Source organism: Seriola dumerili, unplaced genomic scaffold, assembly GCF_002260705.1.
Source record: "Seriola dumerili isolate Sdu_G_001 unplaced genomic scaffold, Sdu_1.0 BDQW01000110.1, whole genome shotgun sequence".
Classification (NCBI taxonomy): Eukaryota; Metazoa; Chordata; class Actinopteri; order Carangiformes; family Carangidae; genus Seriola; species Seriola dumerili.
Genome location: NW_019174365.1, coordinates 6,142,701 through 6,164,041, shown reverse-complemented (window position 1 = coordinate 6,164,041; position 21,341 = coordinate 6,142,701). Strand labels below are relative to the sequence as shown.

Genomic DNA, 21,341 nt, shown 5'->3' with positions numbered 1-21,341 from the left:
CCAGTAGCTTAAAGGACCCATGCAGACGTCTTTGCTACAGCTTCAATCAGCCGTCTATTTTTAGCAGGGCTCTCTGGGGCTGCCATGTTGTCTGCGAGGTAAATGCCCGTCCGCCCCAGAGGAGATACTGCGGCACTGAGTCATGGTCCCGGTCTCTGCACGCTGCGTGGCTCTCAGGTTCACCGTTTGGCTTAATTAGGACATCCCGGAAGAGTCCCGGTGCTGTGCGCAGCTGAGTGACGGGGCAGGGAAGCAGGAGGGGACCGCGCGGCGACAGCACACAGCCACGAATCCGTCCCGGGATATTGACAGACACAACAAAACATCCCGACAGAAATTGACTGCGGACAACAGGAGGGAGGTAAGGTGTCTCTCTACTGTCCAGTTTTCAAATGAATGTTAAGTTTAGTTGGTTTTCGGGGTGGGGCGGAGTGGGATAAAGTCCTGCAGCAGGGGTGTGTGACAGAGATGTGTGAAGTCTGCGCAGAAATGTCCAAACAAAGTCATCTTCACCTGCTCCCTGTGCGCCATGCTTTCTTACATTTTGGCAGGACACTGGCGCAGTGTGAGAGCACATTGTATGCTAGTTTGTCTTGTTGTTTTTTTTAGTTTTTTTTTTTTTTTTTTTATCTCCTTCGCCTTCTGGAGTAACGGTGATTCTGTGGTCCAGACCATGAAGCATCAGATTTAAGGGGCGGTGAAACCCCTGTCAGCGTGCCAATGCCCTGTCATGTTTTCTTATGAAGCGTGATCATCTTTGGCCTGTGAGAGGCTGCACGACGAGCCACCTGTAATAAGACTTTATGATCTTCACACACCCTATTAATGTCATAGATTATAGATTATGGTCTGTGGACTTTTTTTTATGAGATTCAAAGTTTTTCTTTTTTTTCTCACCTCAATGACCATTTAATAGCTTCTGGAGCTTTCAATTGAACCACATCTCTTCCATGTTGGTTTAAAATTTGAGTTAAACTTTAAATTTTAACAAAAATTTGACTTAACTTTTAAGCCAACATGGACAGGAAGTCCTTAAGAGCGCAGAAGAAAATTAAATGACCCCAAGTGCTGATGAAGATCGTGTGATATGATGAAAAGTCCCAGAACAGCTTCTAAATGGATCTTGAGGGGACATTGTTTCATTAATTTTTGATGATTTACAGCCTCTCATAAACCACTGGGGGTTACAGTGATGTAGTAGCTTATTAACCACAGTATATTCAATAGATTATCTGGCTAGTTAAATTAAATCATGTTAATTAAATCAGTTATTGAAATCAACAACAAAAATGATGTGTTTTAATAATTTTTAATAACATTTTAAAATCAAAACCAAGATGCCACAACAGTTTTTTTTGTACACAAGACTTTCACCAATAGCTTGATGATGACACAGCTTCCTGCTTTAGTGGCTGCATGAACCCGACTGTAAACACTTTTACAGCCAAACATTTATTTACCAAGATTTACTTTATCCAAAGTCCCAGAGTACAGCACGGGACAGTGGGACCTACATTAGGATATCTTACAGTAGGGCCATAGCAGCAAACCCCAGGCTGTGGACCAATATAGCCCCAAAGATCAGATACCAGGCCAGAGGGTTCAGGAGACGCATGCAGGTCAGGGTGAAGTCAGTAATATCTTTCCACTGCAGGAACATGTGCGCTTTCTCAGCTGTTGGTTTTGGTCTGGGGTCTTTATGTGGCAGACGCCATTCGCCCACCTGTCTGGAAAAACAGAGGAGGGAATGTGTTCATATAGTGGAGACTCCAGTGTTGACTAAGTTCAACTGCTGGAAATGATAGGAGGACAAATAATAAGTGTTGTATGTGACTGCAACATATTTATTCTTTGTGTCTCTGGTACTTCTGAGACTTTGTGCCACAGAAATGTATTACTGGTGCAACCAGCAGGCTTCAACTCATACCAGCTGTTTCTCATTCACTTTCTGTGATGGGGTGAATAAATTACGTCTATATGAAAAGTTAAAAGAGCATCATTGGCTATGTCTTTGCATTGCCATGGAGAGTTTGGCTGGTTTCCAATACAACCAGGGCAGTTGCTGGCTGTTTCTGTCTTGTGGTTTTTAAACAAAGTTTGAGATCGGTATTGAGCGAGACAGTGATTAAGTGAAGTGTTTTGAACTTGGGCAAATACAGTAGTTGAGTCTATGGCCTTTACTTAAAGTAAAACATTTAGAGCTGTAACCATCAAGCTGCAATACATGATTCTTTTCATTATAGATTAATCTGCCATTTTCTTTCTCCATGAATCAATTTATCATTCTGCGTATAAAACATTGTAAAATGAAAACTGCGCATCATGATTTCTCAGAGTCCAAGGTGACATCCTTCCTACGAAATCTAATGATTTTCCCACATGTAAAGAAGTTGGAACCATCAAATGTTCGTCACTTTGCTTTAACAAAGCTTTATTGATTAATCAGTTATTGCAGAATACTCTTCTGATGATCAGCTAATCGATTGATCAACTAAATGTTTCAGCTCTGATAAAATTAAGCCTAAAGCACCACAGAGAAGCACTTTAATTAAGGAACCCTTGATTATTAGGAGTTTATTTTTATCTATTAAGAGCGAATGTTCAACTAATAGTTTCATAAATGATTATAAATCACTTACCAATGCTTTATGGATCAGTGATGAGGCATTCATAAGAACAATCTAAGCCACCCGGTCTCCTGTTATAAATGTTAGTAAAGGATTATAGGCACTTTCTAATTGGCCAAGTCATCTGATACACTATATATGTTCAGTTCAATCAAGTCTGCAGATGTGAATGTTAATAATAGTTGATAGGATTCATTTTGGTCCAGATGTCCTGCTGCATTTTTCTCAGAAAGCAATTGGTCAAGACAAAGTGCCTGCTGGAGGAGAATGAACACCAGCCTGGGGCCGTTTCACATCCTCGCAACCCAGACGTTTTCTCTATTAATGATTATTAATAAAGCAACAGCATTAGATGGGAGATGAGGAACCCAGCTCAGATTTTTTTCCACAAATTTTGATCATGAATACATGTTGCCTGAAATGATGTATATTTATATTCAATGATGAGTTTTTTTTTCCTTTTGGTTTTGTGCCATTAGAAAGTATCTTGTTAAATTCTTTATGTCTTCTAACCCCATATGCACCAGGCCAAACATTTGACATGACACAGAATCAAAAACTAACCAGCTATAAATCCTTTATTAAAAGACCAAAATGAATTAAAACTAATAAACTCCTCAAACTCCCACTCTATCCACACACATTTCCTGGAGAAGAGTTGACAGCGTCGGTTCGTATCGGACTTGTTATCAACCTTCATTCAGCTCTCCAGGTTTCATGTCTTGCCTAAGAGCTGCTGTGACCCAGAGAGCAGAAATAGCAGCTGAGTCCTGCGACAGGCATCTGGCACTAGCGAGTGACTCCTCCAGAGAAATGAGTCGATGACGCCCATCAGGACGTGTTTGCTGCTCATAGCACATAATTACTAGACATAATTCACAAAGATTACAGGCTGGAGACGCAATCCAGTCTACATACTGTAGCTAGCTGCCATATTTTTGCAGAGCCCCCCGGTGTTTTTTTTGTTTTAGTTTTTTTTGTTTTTTTAATCGATCATTCAACCCGCACCACTGGGTTGTGTGTGTGTCATGGGCGCACAGGTAGCTGGTGTCAGATTAGGAAGTGTGTGTTACCTAGCAGTAGTGTGCGTAAACATGCAGTGGGTTGCTGGATCGAATTCCACTCGGCTGACTAATACATATTGGAAACAGGTCTGCGTTGCCTCATGGTGAGGTATATAGCTGGTCAGTGTTAAAGAAGGAGATCCAGTCTGTGTCTGCGCTGCTATCTCCAATGTATTCAAGTGGCATTCGATTTGTTTGCATATAAAGTAAGTCGAACTTGTCTATACACTCTGGACATTTCAGCTGCATCTGGGTACTGTCTGGGTGATCATGGATGTTACACAGATGCTGCTGCAATCCACTCTATGCGCACATCTTTGGGTCAGCATCCCTCCCCCAGTGTCACATTTCTAACAGGAGTTGTTTAGACATTGTCAGGTGAACCTCCAGGGTCAGTGAGGTCACTCTTTCCCTATTGGCATCATCACAGGTGATCTGTATCTGAGGATATATTAGATACCTTTATTACACTGCTAACTATTTAAACTCTGGTCTGGTTCCATAACATTTCAGAAATGTAAGGAAGCTGTTTCTTTATTCTCAGTGTTTTAAATATCAGTGGCTCCACTGGTTTTTGCATTACCTGGGAGAAACCACTTCCTGTTGTTTGTGTCTCATCTCCCCAAAGGTACTGTATTACCTATGAAGTCTTTTCACAGGACCGTCTTTCAATATTTTTTCACTTTACTAAATAACCCTGACTTTCCTCTTAGCCTGGCTCCAGCCTCTGCCCCTCCTGTAATCCAATTGTGTGATGTGTTCATGTGTTCATGGCAGAGGTTGTGACTGTGGCAGAGGGCCAGACAGCTCCAACAGAGACAGTGTTCATATAAACCTCACCACATTGGATACACATAGTTTGACTCTTTGCTTCTGACATGGTCCAGTGTTCTGAAAACTAGAAGCAGCAGAGTGTCAGAGTTGGATATTGAATCTGTCTCAAGTCCATGTTCTGGAGTTTGGACTGAAATCATGATGTTTTGGCATCAATAGAGTAAAACAATATCACAAAACTAATCAGGTCAGAAAGATCACAGTGCAGTCTAAGAAACAATTCCCACTTTTGTTTTCTAGGCTCGTCACCATGGAAGGTTTCATGCAGCGACTGGAGCGGGCTGTGACTCGTCTGGAGCAGATGTCTGTCACCATGCAGGCATCAAGTGGCATGGCTAATGGGGGCTGTCTCAACGGCATGGATGGAGGTCAGTCTGTGCTGAAAAACTGCTTGACTCGGAGGTTTGGGGGGACAGAGCGAAACAGCTCTGGAGTTAAAAAGGCAGGGGACACATTCAAGCATAAAACAAGCAAACAAGCAGCGACGTCTCCCTGTGTTTTTAGGTCTGTCTCAGTGCGTGGAGGCCTTCGACGCGCTACTGAGAGGTCCAGTGTCGGACTACCTGAACAACAGCAGAGCCATAGGGAGCGATGTGGAGAAACATGTGAGTGATTTCATGTGTGCGACACAAATGTTGACACCCACATATTCATTGTATAAAATCTCCCCAATCCACACAAAAGTTGACTCATTGAACCATGAATCACTGGTAGACACACACCTGTCCAGGCACACTTCATAAATGCACGTAGACACACAAATGCTGCAGCAGCTGTTGGAGACAGATGTCACCACAGCTGCTGTCGTAATGATCTGCGGTTACAGTGCTGCAGGTCGTCAGTCTATTGTTTGCCAAAACTACTATTAATCATGCTTTAAAGGGGAAAGCCACCAATTTTACACCCAAAGTTCAGTTTACTCTTCATGAAAAAGTACTGTTGTATCAGTTCTGTCCGTTACAAGTGCCTCAACTTAAAGAAAGTGCAATAATAATTTGGAGTATCCCTTTAACTCCAAGCATTCGAAACAAGAACCAGAGACAGTCCAGATGTTGCCGCTGATTTTGAGAATTCATCAATTATATTAGGATATTTTAATTACTAAATAAACATAGCTTTGAAGAAAACTCTCTTGTTTACATGAAGCAGGATATCTAGCTTTCTGTTGATCGCTTCTCTAAAGCAAGATCAGATGGATAGCAGGCGAGCAGCTAGTGCGTCTCTCTCTATGCCAAACTTTATTTAATTAGATGTAGATTTATAAACAAACTCTAGATTCTACTTACATATTCATGACTCTTTCTAGGATAGTAATGAGTGTGTATGGGAAGTCTGTGATATGAAGGTAGAAACCAGGCAGTGAGCGCATGTGTATGTACAATAGCAAAGATTTCCTGTTGTCTACAAAGCCAAGGATGGGACTATGATTGAACTTAACCTTGCAGTCATTTATCAAACCGCTAGTGGAGCACCTTTTCCTATTTGGTAATGACCTGAACTCCCACAAGGACTGTAAGTGTGTTTCGTGGTTAGCCAGCTGGCAAAAATAACTGTGTTATATCCTTGGAATAATTCCAAAACAATAGGGAGGGCTCCAAAACAGAAGGCCGTTACAAAGAAATCAATGTAAAAAAAAAAGAAAAGAAAAAAGAAAAGGCCTGTATGTCTCCCTCTCTACCTTGAAAGAAGTTTTCTATCTCTGTGTCCCATCACTGCACGGGTAGAGGAGGGGGAGTGTGTGTGAGTGAGAGCCAGAGGTAGTTTCTTTAAGTTTGTAGAGCTCCTTTTATGGACAAAGCCTCCCTGGTGGTTCCCTTGGCCCGCAACTGGAGGTCTCAAACACACACACACACACACACACACACACACACAGGACACGGCTGGCTGGGACCAACCCAAACTCTGTGTGTGTGTGTGTGTGTGTGTGTGTGTGTGTGTGTGTGTGTATTTTGTATACTAGCTTTTGTATGTGCAATACAGACAGATTTACTGGCTAAAGTTCAATAGGCATGAGAATAAACTGGCAAAGCATGAAGAAACTAGGAGAAAGTCTTTTCCTTTCGGGGAACTGCAACATTGTCTATATTCAATCTGTACAATACAGTAACTATTTGCTCTGTACTCTCCATAAAATATGTATTGTATTATTAACCTAACTTATCTGACTCTGACCCTTAATGATCGACAGGCGGAGATGGTGAACAATGCCCTGCAGACTCAGAGAGCTTTCCTCAAAATGGCTGCCACACACCAGGAACCTGCACAGGTACAACAGCAGAAAATTGAGTGCAATAGGATGTTGCACTCAATTTGTTGTTAGATTTAATGGTAATGGTAATGGCTATTTGTAAGTTTAGCTATTTTTATTTATTTGCTATTATTTGCTAGCATTAACAGCTGAATACTTACCAGTCTAGTAGAAACGTTGCAGGTTGAGCATCAAACTTGATTCCTGTCTCCAGCAGTGGAAAGCAACGCCAATGCTTACTCTTGTTTTGCTTTTATTTCTATCACTTCTTTTCTTCTACTTAAGCTAGCATGCTAACCAGCTAGCTCTCATCAGCCGCCCTGTCTCATCATTTTCAGATACTGAGTCACTTTAGCATCCAGTCTGCCTTGTAGACTCAGAGGGCGTATTATAACCTCTTGTACTGTAAACACAATAATGGCTGTCAATCTTGGTAAGACTGGTAAGTGAACAGCTGTTGATGCTAACGTTGGCTATGCTATGTAGCAAATAATACCTCAAATGTGTTCCAAACATAACTTAAAGATATCCCACTGAGGACCAAAAAAATATATTGAAACCTTTTCCTCCAAATCATATCCCAATGTGCCAGTTCTTCCTGACACTTTCTACTTAACTCTGACATCTGACCTACACTGTAAAACAATAGAGTTGGCACCCAAGTGGCCTCGGGCTTTAAGGAGGTGACCATGAACTGCAGCATCCATGGTCTGAGTCTGGCCGGGGAACTTCGTTGTGTGTCATTCCCCATCTGTCTCTTTCCTCTTTCCTATCATCTCTCAATTATAGACTTTTCAGAAAAGGCACAGAACCATGCAGTGCGTGCCAACTTGGTTTCCAGTTGCATGCAGACAACAGTTGTTGTTCAATGGTTCACTACTAGCAACCGAAATCAGGGTTGCCAGCCAATTGTTTGTGTTGTTTATGTTTTGTTTTATTAGCATCAAACTGAGAGTGATGGAAATAAGTATATCATGTGACTTGACACCATCATTATGATTGGCTGCGGCTGTTGAACAGCCAAGTAAACTGACGTCTTGCAGTTAGTTGCAGCTTGTGAACCAGGATTGCAATTCTTGCAACATTCACGTACAAAGTGCATCGAATGTTTCACATTTAACCACAGCCTGTCAATGAAATGAACAGTATCAGAGTCCTGTGTGTCAGTCTGTGTCCCCCCCTCCTGTGTTCCCCAGCAGGCCGGGCTGTTCACAGAGGGATTACTCTGCTCTTTGACTAAGAAAACGCTAATACAACACATTCCCAACATGTTCACGTATAGAGAAAAGGGGGTGGGAGAGAAAGCTGTGTGTGTGTTTGAGAGCCAATATGATATCATCCCATTGGCCTTCTGTTTGTGTTGTGTGTGTGTGTATGTGTGCGTGTGTGTGAGTGTTACAGGGTCCACAGAGCCTACCAGGAAGTGATTACTCCCTATCTGTCAGGTCATTGGTAGAGAGGCGGTGAAAAGAGCGTTCAGTGATTGTCAGAAATGCAAACAAGGAAAGAGCGAGGGCTTTACAGAGAGAGAGGGACTGACCCAGGAGAGGGGTGGGGTGACGGAGAGGAGAGAGATGTGAGGGTAGTGGAGATGAAATTCGCCATAACTGGGTAAATCCAAAACAAAACATGGAAAATGGGAGGGGGGAAGAACTTAATGAACTCCCATTAAGTCCTGTCCCTTAATCAAGCCTGGCCCCAACAATGTAGATGCAATACAGAGCTTCTTTCTTCCGGCTTTTTTTGCATTTGAAACGTGACTGTTTTTTTCAAAACAAATGTCAACTAAAGCTTGAGACTTGAGATTTGAATCTTGGGCTTCACATCACTCCCGAAACACTTGACTTGAGACTTAAGAACAAAAACATTCAAATGTCAAGTTTAGACCTTGTTAAGTCCTGCAACAACACAGGATAAAGAAGACAGTGAGAGAAGACAGCCACAAACCATAACTATTTAATTGCTAGGTTTTTGCATTGAAAGGACTCGGTCTGAACTGTGGAAGCAAAAACATTACTGACCTTGGTCCGAAAGCAAATTGTTCAATCGGCATTAAGTTTTAATGGTGAGCATCAGGTCAACAAGCTCTGATTGAAGGTTTAACTTGCAACTTTCTTTAGGACTGATCACTTGACTTGGCCCTGACCGTAAAGACATAACACAGCTTGTATCTGCTGCTGTACTGAACTTATAAAAAGAAAGAAAACTCCATAGTTTTATTAATGATACAGGATCCATTTTGAAAGCATTCAACAAAAACCCATCTTATGAGTCTTATGCCATGTTCATGTCTTATGGGATGGATGGTAGAGATACAAAAGGCTTTCATGTTTACAGTGTGAACTTTAACATCACAGAACAACTAAAGACGGCTGTATGGTTGCAACATTTTCATGTATGGGTTACAAATAAACAATATACAATATAATGTACATTGACTATATAGCACTATATCCTTTGAGCTTGGCTTTAATTTTGTAAAAAGGGTGAACTGTGGTTGACATCAGGCATCCATTTTTGTTCTGGCAGTATTATTGTCCACCAAATCTGATCTTCTGATTATAGTAACTCTGATATGACAGTGAATGCAGCATTTGAGCCAGTGCTGCTGACAAAGTCTAATGAGAGAATGCTAACAAAATAATGAACATTTTATGTTTGTTAGATTTACTTGACAGCACAGTCGTATATTTTCTAAAAGACAGATAAAAGAAAATGCCTCTGAGAAAATCTCATGTCTACTGGAACTGAGGCTAGCTAAGGACATCAGGTCTCCATACACAGTCAACGTGACCCACAAACCTTTAAATACACCCATACACACACACACACACACACACACACACACACAGACTGAATTCCCGCACACGCACAAACCATCAGTACAAACCCTCTTCACAAAAACACTTCACAAACACACACACACATCTGTTGACCTCCCTCATTCATGTCTATATCTGTAGTCCTCAATACAGATCAGGCAGAGGAAGAAAAGTGTGTGTGACTCTCGCCAGTGCCTCTCCCTCCACACACACACACGCACACACACACACACACACACACACACACACACACACACACACACACACACACANTTTTCTAAAAGACAGATAAAAGAAAATGCCTCTGAGAAAATCTCATGTCTACTGGAACTGAGGCTAGCTAAGGACATCAGGTCTCCATACGCAGTCAACGTGACCCACAAACCTTTAAATACACCCATACACACACACACACACACACACACACACACACAGACTGAATTCCCGCACACGCACAAACCATCAGTACAAACAAACCCTCTTCACAAAAACACTTCACAAACACACACACACATCTGTTGACCTCCCTCATTCATGTCTATATCTGTAGTCCTCAATACAGATCAGGCAGAGGAAGAAAAGTGTGTGTGACTCTCGCCAGTGCCTCTCCCTCCACACGCACACACACACACACACACACACACACACACACACACACACACACACACACACACAAAACTTCTGGCCTTTCTCTCCAGCGCAGCCCTGTTGTGCTCTCTGACTTTTTATGGGCATGTTCTATATTTGAGCCTGCTGTCAGTGTGTGTGTGAGCGAGAGAGAGAGAGAGAGAGAGAGAGAGAGAGAGAGTTAGAAAGAGTGTGAGACAAAGAGAAAGAACGAGAGCCTTACTTTCTTACGCTCTCTCTCTTTCATGTGACCTCAGGTTGGCCTGTTAACTCAATGTGTGTGAGTGTGTCTGTCTGTGTTGCTGGCAGTTCACACACACACACACACATACACACCCACCCAGACACACACACACACACACACACACACACACACACACACTATGGACTTTTACAGTGTTAAAAAACCCTCCTACAGCTGTTCTCCCATTGTCGCCCTCCACTCTCTACCTTTGATCCAGTGCTTGTATAGGAAGTCAAGGCCTCGGACACTGTGCTATTGTAACACATTGAACTCATTCACTGCCCATCAAATAATGTGAACCGACACTTTTGATCCTCTTGTTGGCTCATTCTCTTTCTGTCTGCGTTCACCACTTCTACGGTCCACATCTCTGCCTCAGGTGACTGCTTATCCGCGCAGTCAAATATACATTTGCATTTAGAGGAATAAACTTTTTGCTAGAGTGATATCTGACTCAGAAGCAGTGGAGACTAGAAATGACTTTGCTGACCTCAATTGTTTCAGTTCAGAGATTATCACTGAATATGCACATTCAAAAGCACCTCAGTAAGCGATCACATTTCATAACGCCAAGTCTCAGGAGCTGCTTCAGTTCAGTCTTTGATTCTAATGAAGCTCTGCTGAGAAGACGGGTACCGCTCTTATTTCTGCACGGTGCATACGAACCTGCTCTCGGTTTATGTGTTGAGAGGCACTTGATATAATTGATGAGGTAGTCAGAGCTTCTCACCAGCATATGAACTCTGTCACAGCTGCTCAGTGTAGTAGAAGATAGAAATGTTAGTAATTCCTGAGCTGGCAAATTGCTGAAGGGTCTTACATGGAAAATTGTTTCTGGCTCCTGCTCTGACTTGAAGCCATCTCTGAAAGTGGCTGGAACATTTAGGTTACTGAGCACGTGGGAATACGGCTAACGTTTTTCCTTTTCAAATAAATCCTCTCTGCACCTTCCAGTTATTCTCTCTCGTATTTCTGTCTCTTTCCTCATTGTGTCGCCTGACTGAGTGAGGGGAAACCCGCTCTCTGACATAGGCACTGACTCATCGAATAAGTCATACTTTCAATGGTAGCCATGATGACATCGTTGTTGTTCTGTAACGCAGTGAGAGTCAGACAGCTGAAATGAATACAGTCACTTATATGATATTATATTCATATTAGTTTTAATGGTGAAAAGTAACATTCGCTTAAATACTGTATGAACGTACAAATTTTGCCGTTTAAAAAAAAAAAAGGAGTTAAAGTAGCTCCACCTTGACCAGAAACATTAAAATGCTGCTTAAACATTAATGCGTCCATAATAATAATAATCCTATATCATAACGACACTCTGAAAGGAGCCGTTCTGCATAACTTATGCATTAGTTTTGATATACAGGTGCATTTGCTACTCATACTTTTTGCATTTTATTACAACTTTAAATGCAGGACACCTACCTGTAAAGTCGTCTTTCATTACCCATCAGTTTTCATATGGATGGTTAGGAAAGAATGGAACGAAATGAGTAAGTGCATGAATACTAAAAAATAGAAATAATAGCTGCCAATTGAATTAGGATGGAGAAAGGTGATGGAAACATTATGTGTTATGGTCAGTTGTCTTTCCATGAACTCGTTGCCTTAATTCCCCCCTCCTATGTTCCTACCCAGCAAACACAGCACATCTCTATTTTCCCGTAGTGTGGTATCTGTTTTGGACGTGCTACTTCAAAGACAGATATTAGCTGGATTTAGCGAGAATAAAAGCAGCTGGAGGAGCAGAGAAAGGAGCGTCTATCTCAGCTTATGGAGATCATGTGCGTCTGATTGAGCGAAGAATTTGTTTGGAAAAAAGGAGAAAGTTTACTTCTGTTGCCATTGCTGCTTTGCACGCAAGCACGAATTTACAGAAGCACACTTTGGGCATTTTCATTTACAGCATCACCTCACATTCACATCTACGTATACAAACAATACACAAAAGTAAAGACAGATATGTTTATGTGCACACACAAATGAACTGTTGGCATGTGGGGTAGACCTCAGACATTACATTACATCGAGTGAATGTGATTTATAAACAGATATTATCAAACAGACTACGCTGGCTTATCATACAGAACCGGCTAGTTCAGCTAGAGCAGTGTTCTGCAGTGCGCTCTTCGGCTTCCCATTTCAATAAAGAAACTATTTTGTCACAGCTCATTACCAGTAAATGTTTCACATAGCATCCAGTTCACTGCGGCTCAAAACAAGAAAGCTGGGGCAACAATTCACCAATGAAACACTGTGTTCTTGAATCGATGTGTGTGCAGGCGCATGTGTGATAGGTAAACTGTAAACACTGGAGGAGCGGTATGCCTTACAAGGCCAGAGGGATCTCCCCATGCACTGAGGAATGTTTGTAGGAACGGAGCGATGGGGAGGGGAGCTGGGAGCAGGGAGCTGAGCTATACTGTAGCTGAGATCTGGAAGTTCCAACGGAAAAAGGCTCCAGCTAATAAAATTAGTTACTGTCCTGTAGCCTAGTTTAGGAATCACTGACTGGTACAGAGAGCAGGCGTGGTATGGATGAGCAGGGGAAACAACTCAGGGGTTGTATATTCAAAAGAATCTGAAACATGTTGAAGAATATTCTGCATGTAAAAGAGGCTTTTGTGTTCAGCTAAAGAAGGTATCTACTGTGGGGGCCATCAAGGTTATTTTTTGATTTGATTCAAATGCAATATGTTTACACACTCACACTGTCCATCCACCCTCCCTCAACTTCTCTCATCCTCTGGTATCTCTTCCTCTTCTCCTGCGTCCTCACTGCTTTGCTCTTCCTAATTCCTCCCTTCTTCTCCTCCTGCAGACGGAGCTTCAGGACCTGCTGAAGCCGATTTCGGATCACATCCACGAGATTCAGCACTTCAGGGAACGAAACCGTGGCAGCAACCTCTTCAACCACCTGTCAGCTGTCAGCGAGAGCATCCCCGCGCTAGGCTGGGTCGCTGTGGTAAGGAATACAATCACGCTCTGTCATACACAGAAAGGGACACTGCGCAGGGTGTGTATCAGCATATAGGCACACAAAGACACTCATACAGTAGACACATGTATATAAAGACCGCAAGCTTATTCAAGGGTAATATTGTAAACTACGACTTTAACTAAAACATAAAGTATCCAGGTTCCTGAAATGAAAATAATGCACATGAAAATCTCAAAATATTCAATCGAAGGGACCTTTATGGTTTAAAGGAAATGGGAAGTAATAACCGTTAACCGTTTGGAGTTTAATGCTGCAGAAGCAAAGAGAGAAAATCCAAGCAACAAATACACTGATGATACAGGAACACTGACATAAACTATGTCCGTTTAAAGTCGTACTACTTATTTCCAGAAAACTCAACCTGAAATACAAGTCTGAACCTTAAGTGTAATGATGCAAAAACTAGAATTGAATACATAAAAAAACTATAATAATGTTGCATATAGACAGAGAACTATAAATAAACTCTGCCTCACATGTTTTTCCTTCCTCCAACACACAGTATTTGTCCCTCTATGTTCCTTCTCATCAGTCTCTGTTTCCCATTAGCACAGAATCTCTCCCTCTGAGTTTTGGGATGAATATCATTCAGTTTAAGATCAAAATCCCTCCTCTTGAGTTCTTAAATACAAGGCTTTGGCTCTGGCTCTGGTCAGTGTAAGTTTCTGTCAGGAGGGTTTATCAAACATGTCCAACTCAACAACAATGTCATTCTGAGCTCTTCTGCTTTTTACTCTCAAATGAAGACAAATCTGCTGAGAGATAGATAGATATATTTTCCCAAAGCTCCAGAGGAGACCGTTTTGATCTCACAGTGCTTATGTCACACTGACTGCGAGATAAAAGTCTTTCTAATGAACTTTCATCTCTCACAGAGTCAGAAGCCGGGTCCCTATGTGAAGGAGATGAACGATGCCGCCACCTTCTACACCAACAGAGTGCTGAAGGATTACAAGGAAACGTAAATACATCTGCTCAGTTTTTCCACAAGCATTATCATGCACATGTCATGAGGATGTTTTTGTTTTTTTAAAAGTCTGAAAAACCAGACAAACCTGAGTAGTCTAAATTGTGACAAAATTTGACAGAAGTTTGTTTTGTTAACCTTGGAAAGACCGGCCTCGCAGTGTGTTTTTGTGTTAACAGGGAGAAATATAACACAAAGAGAGAAAAAATCTTTGTGCACATTGTTCAGTAGAACCAGAGATTCCTGAAGCTGCAAGACGGACAAATAATCAGAAAGAATAAACCAGTAACCCATTAAAATGTATATCAGGGATATTTTATTAACTCTAATAAATCAGGCTTACATGAACCTGATGAAGCACTAAGCAAAATGTATTACTCTTATCAATGTTACAGTAATAAAAGATCACTCGATGGTGAGCTGCAAAATGCTTCAACATTGCTCACTTTGTTGACATCACTGATGCTCAGCAGCTCCACTACCTTTGCTCCCTCCTGCTTTACTGCCTCCCTCATCTTCCTCTGTCCTGTTTTCATCTTACCGTCATATCTTTGTCGCCCGCCCTCCCGTCGCGGCCCGCTCTCCCAGCGACAGGCGCCATGTGGACTGGGTGCGCTCCTACCTGTCGATCTGGAGCGACATGCAGTCCTTTATCAAACAGCACCACACCACCGGACTGGTGTGGCGCAAGAGCGTGAGTATCTGTTTATTTATGCTTTTCATATCAAATGCTTCAAATGTAGTAGTTTTTAAAAAAGTTATTATTAATATTAAGTTGTTTTTGTAACACCATGTTATGCACACCATCCTCCTATAAGAATGAGGATGTAAATGTGAAGTATGTTTGCACTTGCTCCTCTAGCCATCATCATCATCATCCTCATCATCCTCTTCTTCTCTAAAAGTTAACAACACACTTGCCTAAAAACAAGAAATCACTCCTATAACAACTTGTTTATTATCTTAGCTGTGTTTTCATCTAGTTTCCATTCACAGGCCTTGATATTTTTACATCAGAGCCCAAATTAACTCCTACTCTTTGCATACACTTCCATTTTTAGTTATGGAGCAACCGGTTACATAAACCGCTGCAGAGAGCATGAATGAATGAATGAGCTTCTCCTCAGTGGCTGCACCCCATGGTTCTCCGTAGAGCTCCCAAAACCCCTGTCACTCCCACACTCACTTCTGTTTATGGATGTCTGCTCAGGGACCTCGCTGCACTCACACTTTCTAGATCCCAGAGATTACAATGGTTAAAAAAAAAAATCCCTCAATGCACACTTGACCTCCTTCTCTCGTCAGTTATAAGGGTTTCTCACTGCTCATTTCTCACATTTATTCACTCAGGGAAAGCTAGCTGTGTTGCATCTTGGCGTCTAAAATCCAATTGTGGTTATTCACTCTCATGCTGAGAGTTATACGATAAGATTGATACCACTCTCATGTCTGTGCAAATGTGAAACTACAGCCAGCAGCAGGTTAGCTTAGCTTAGCTTAGCTTAGCTTAGCATAAAAACTGGAAACAGGGGAAAACAGTGAGCCAGGCTTTGTCCAAAGGTAACAAAACACGGCAAGACATAGTTCAGCACATAACCCCTTGTAAAACTTAACATGACATATTTAGACCTAAGTTTTTGTACAGACTGAACAAATGAAATACAAAGTGTTAATTAGGAAACTTTAAAGGTGCTGGTAGGTAAATTTTGTCTGGCTAACTGTTAAGCCCTCTTTCCAGTCTTTATGTTAAGCTAAGCTAATTTGGCAAGAAAACAAATATGTGCATTTCCCAAAATGTTGAACAGCTCCTTTAACGTCAAAATATTAGATTAAAGCCTAAATTGACAGAAAAAGTTCAACAACTGTGCTAACGTGTGTTTTCTACATGCAGAAACTTGAGAGCCTGCAGTGGCTGTGTGTGTGTGTCAGCTGTTGTCCCTGCTGTCAGACGACAGAGCTGAAGTGTGTGTGAGGTACACAGTGTGTGTGTGTGTGTGTGTGTGTGTGTGTGTGTGTGTGTGTGTGTGTGTGTGTGTGTGTGTACAAGGATGGGAGTGTGTGCTGCTAACAGGTGGTCCTCAGGGTTTACTTGAATGGAGGTTTTCTTCACAGAAGAACCCCGACAAAGGGCCTGTGTACACATACAGCCCAAGCCGTAACCTAAACTGCAGAGCTGGTCCCCAGTTCAACGCAGCCGTCATCTGCTGCTCAGATAGAGGTTTAGTGACACGCTTATACACTGAGGTGCTCAGGCTGACATATGGAGGTGGCTTTACACACACACAAACAAACTACTGAATTACATTAGTTCCTCAGACCAGACTTAAATTTAAATATTTCAGCAAACATTACCTACATTAAAAACAAGGGAGCACATTGCCTCTGCTGATATGGGTCATTCTTATTACATGTTTGACTTCTAACAATGAGTGTACTTGACTATTCAATTATTTGTTTCAGCTGTCCCATTTGGGCTCCTGTAGGCAATCTGTGGTAGCCTCTGACCAGGGGACTGTGTTAAGTTGTTTCTGGATGACAAAACTGGAGCACCTCAACTTTGTACACAGTCTAAAGGAAAAAGTAAAACTAATAATTATTTTCATCACCAAACAAACTGCTAGTTATTCTGTCAAGTATTTCATTATTTGGTCTGTAAAATGTCAGAAAAGGATGAAAAATGCCATCGAAAAGCAGCAAGTCTTCACATTTGAGAAGCTGGAATTTTTGCTTTTTACAGTGGAAAATGTCTTTGATTGTTCCTCTTATGATGAGGATGTGTATGAAGATTTAAAATGAAACACATCCCAGTGACATAAGTTGTTGTGAGCCAAAAGAAATTACAAAATGACCTTTAAAAAAGCATAAAAAAACCCTTAACAAAGCACACACAAGCAGCCATGAACACAGAGAAGCAGTCAGACAGTTGTACAGCCATGCATGAACACACACACACACACACACACGCTGGTTCTAATCCAGTGGCATGCACTGAGCTAGTGTAACAGCTCTGCATTGTTCATCTATGATATGCACGACACATGTGCCTCATGTCAAAGGTCAAATAGTCTCAGCTGTGATCAGAAGTGTGTAATGTGTCAGTTCAACCGACTGAACCCCTGATAGGTGTGTGTGTCTGTGTCTGGCAGCTGTGCAAGGCCTTCAGACAGCAAGTGTGTGTGGGTGTGGGTGTGTGTGTGTGTGTGTGTGTGTGTGTGTATGTCTGTGTGTGGTTCTTCTCACTGTCGCAGTCAATAGATGCCTGTTCACGTTTACTGTACACTGTACAAATTCATATAGGCCACATATATTCAGTTTACAATGATTTAAAACACTGAAAAGCAGCATATCCCCACATTTAAGAATCAGAAACCATATTTGACGTGTTTGTTTGATAAAGCAGCTATGTTAAGCTAAGTTATGAGCTGCTTTGTGTATGAAATTATGCAAAAGGAATATTTCCATTTGTTGAATTGGTGCAGCTATACAATACAAGGAATCTTGGGTTTAAATATTTCACTCAGTGTAAACGTCATATAAGTTCAATAGAACTAGAACAAGGTGATACAGAATAAATATTGGGTGCTCACAGGAAAAGATGGGTTTTAACAACTTTAAAGGGAAATAAAAATGCCTCCCTATCATCTAAAACCACTCCTGTTCTAAATGTACTCAGGACACAATCATAAACCATGATCTGTCACAGCCCATGTTGTCTAGGGTAAAAAGGCATCAATACTCGCCAAAAGCTTTAATATATTTCTTGTGCAATACTCCCCCTGCTGGACATTTTTTATTGCTACAGTTGTTATCTACAAAACACCTGTTGCTGTTCTTTGTTTTTTCTCTCGTGAAAAGCTCACAAACCCAGAATGCAATGCCAGTACCTAAAATGTGACTTTCTTCATCCCCCAGGGCCCCATTGCTCCTCCTTCTCTGTTTGAGCACTGCACCGCCCCCAGTGCTCCCTGTCTTCCACCTCTTCCTCCTCCACCTGGCCCACCTCCGGTCCTCAAGGATGATGACTCCCATCCTCAGGCGGGGGGCAGAGCAGCGGCACAGCACTCAGCACTATTCGCTCAGCTCAACCAGGGCATGGACATCACCAAAGGTGGGTTCAGTCAGAGGGCCTGAGGGCAATGACAAAGAGCGGAGTCCTCATAATGTCCATGATGTCCTCATGATGCAGGTGAACTAAATGTGCTTATGTGCTAATAAAATGTGACTGTTCTAGGCAACAAATTAGATAAATTAAACATAATCAAAATGGGTTTTGTATTTTTCACAGGAATTATTCCAACATGTAGGAAGATGTGATTTACAAAACATTTAATTGAACTGGGAAATTATTTAATCATATTATTTATTTAAATACAAATGTTATAGAGTTTGGTAAGTTAAAAAGTTCTCAGGTGGGTGGGGTCACCCTGGAGGAATTAAGACAGATGACCTCAACATTGTCTAAAATCCTTGCTATTGCCCTGCATGTGCACACAGTACATACTGTAATTCCTCTGTGTCTATAGGTTTGAAGCATGTATCAGATAAACAGAAGACCCATAAGAACCCAAATCTGCGCTCTCAAGCAGCAGAGACAAAAACCAAAACCAAGTCCTCAGGGACTGCGAACTCACCGAGAGCAGCCACCCAGAAAAAACCCCCTCTGCTGGAGCTGGAGGGGAAGAAATGGAGGGTGGTACGTGAAATGTTTACTTATCTTTCAGGAATTATTCCCAAAAGGAAGATGCTATTTTTTATGTGGTGGGTCAGCCAATATCATTTGAAATAATACAGACTATTTAATAATTACAGACTATTGATTGGATCTGTTCTCTTGTCGTTGCAGGAAAACTATGATCAGAAACACGACCTGTTGATTGAGGAGACGGAGCTAAAACAGGTGGTCTACGTTTTCAATTGTAACAACTCCACCTTGAAGGTTAAGGGCAAAATTAACTCAATCATTGTAGGTGAGTTGCCTCCAAGCAAACTGAAAATATTGCTTTCGTGATTACATCTTTGATCAGCCATTATAGTTTTCTATCTTATCCCACACATGTTCACACTCAGACAACTGTAAGAAGCTGGGTCTGGTTTTTGAGAACGTGGTCGGGATTGTGGAGATCATCAACTCCAAGGCAATTCAGTTACAGGTCAGTAAAGTGTTTACAAAAAGTGCAAACATACATCTGAGTTGCTTTGAATGCAAGTGCCAACCAATTGTCACAAAATGAAATGTAAATTGAACACAAAACATTTCTAATTTAATGCTATGTTGTATATCAGAGATGGAGTTTAGAGATTTTAGGCTATAGGGCCTCCAATTAAACTAATTAAGGGTCTTAATGTACATAATGTAGGAATTTCAATTGATTTTTATGGCTTTGAATGCAGTTGTCATCTGGGTTATATCCTCATTTTTTCAGTTTGGTTTATTTATTTGTGTATTAACTGTGCTCTGTGTTTCTGTTACAGGTGTTGGGAAGAGTTCCCACTATGTCCATCAACAAGACAGAGGGCTGCCAGGTCTACCTGAGTAAGGACTCCCTGAACTGTGACATTGTCAGTGCCAAGAGTTCTGAGATGAACATCATGGTACCCCAAGGAGATGATGATTATGTAAGATATACATATAAGGGGAAAGGAGAGAAAACTATGCTTGGCTTTCTTTAATGACCTCTGAACGTGTATTTTTGGTTCTTAAAGTTTTCATGTGTGGTTGTATTACAGAGGGAGTTTCCAGTCCCGGAGCAGTTCAAGACTGTTTGGGACGGTTCCAAACTGGTGACAGAACCCACTGAGATTGCAGGTTGATTTGATGATTCATCATCTTCCTCTTTCCATCCCCCTGAGTTTATAGAATTTCAGAGATATAAAAGGGATTTTCTTTGCAGGCACTGTAACACACACTATTGATCCAGTCACTATGGCTGTTACTTCATGAAATGCTTCTATGGCACTTTGATTGTAATGAAGTGTTCAATAAGATTTTTCCTTTCTACAACACAAATCCCCACAGAATATGGAATATCTCAAGTTTAAATCACACAAACCCAGTATTTTTAACCTCTCTTAGATTTCTGTGCCATAGCAATAAAGGCATTTATGTAAGACTATGTAACTGTTGAAATAGAGATCCTTATACAATCTTCTCATCAAAATCTTATTATCCTGTAAATATTTTCTCTAAATGTTTCTGGATTACCATCATTATTGCCGTACTTTATCCACATTCATTGCTGTTTCATTGTATGAGAGCTAAAGCACACATTAGACCACAGCAGCAATGGCATTTAACAGAAAAAACTAAAGAGGACGTAACATGCACATTCAACTTTCAGTGGCCAAGCAGACAAGAAGAACTCAAGAGTCAACTGTAGGTCTATTTGCTACTTTTCTATCAAATTAAGTGCACTTCAGTTACCTCCTTAAATGTGTATATTGCATGGTAGTCTTGTAGTACTGTTTCACTTAGTGAGTGAAGTTTATGCAACAGTGTTCAATATATTTTCCATTAATACCAGATGCTGTCTTTCTTGTTAGTGCATAATACATACAGTAATGATTGATGTTCTGCAGGAGACATGAAATCAACTGATCGAAATAGTTAATCAAGTACTTGGCTACTAATTTCTCTTATGATTTAAAATACTGACAGTAGTGGTAACGTTTACACTTGAGCACTTCCTAGTCTCTTTATTTCTTTGTACATCACTCTATTTTGTACTAAGATGGCACCAGCATAGGGGAGAAAATAGTGTACACCACCAATGCTTTTCAAAACGTTTAATTTACATGAAAACAATTTGTTGTCATTGTGTATCATTTTTCAAATAAAATCAAAACTTTCAGTTCTGGCTTGTTCGTGTTATTACAAATAAAACTATCTACAGAAGAA

The 21,341-nt window shown here is 41.2% G+C and overlaps 1 protein-coding gene across 1 annotated transcript; it reads left to right on the top strand.

The window, feature by feature from the left end:
- Nucleotides 1–175: 175 nt before the first annotated feature.
- Nucleotides 176–21,294, top strand: cap2 (cyclase associated actin cytoskeleton regulatory protein 2). Its single transcript, XM_022747680.1, has 13 exons — nucleotides 176–361; nucleotides 4,766–4,893; nucleotides 5,030–5,130; nucleotides 6,714–6,791; nucleotides 13,300–13,443; nucleotides 14,355–14,440; nucleotides 15,035–15,140; nucleotides 18,359–18,554; nucleotides 18,970–19,139; nucleotides 19,290–19,413; nucleotides 19,514–19,596; nucleotides 19,919–20,062; nucleotides 20,174–21,294. The coding sequence occupies exons 2-13, from the start codon at nucleotides 4,776–4,778 to the stop codon at nucleotides 20,255–20,257; spliced, it is 1,434 nt and encodes a 477-aa protein (XP_022603401.1). The 5' UTR covers nucleotides 176–361; nucleotides 4,766–4,775; the 3' UTR covers nucleotides 20,258–21,294.
- Nucleotides 21,295–21,341: the final 47 nt, after the last annotated feature.

What these genes read in the sequence shown, in the direction of transcription:
- cap2 (XM_022747680.1), top strand. Translation starts at nt 4,776, where the DNA reads ATGGAAGGTTTCATGCAGCGACTGGAGCGGGCTGTGACTCGTCTGGAG. An exon ending in CACACCAGGAACCTGCACAG is followed by an intron (nt 6,792 to 13,299) that starts GTACAACAGCAG and finishes CTCCTCCTGCAG; the next exon opens with ACGGAGCTTCAGGACCTGCT. An exon ending in CGCTAGGCTGGGTCGCTGTG is followed by an intron (nt 13,444 to 14,354) that starts GTAAGGAATACA and finishes CATCTCTCACAG; the next exon opens with AGTCAGAAGCCGGGTCCCTA.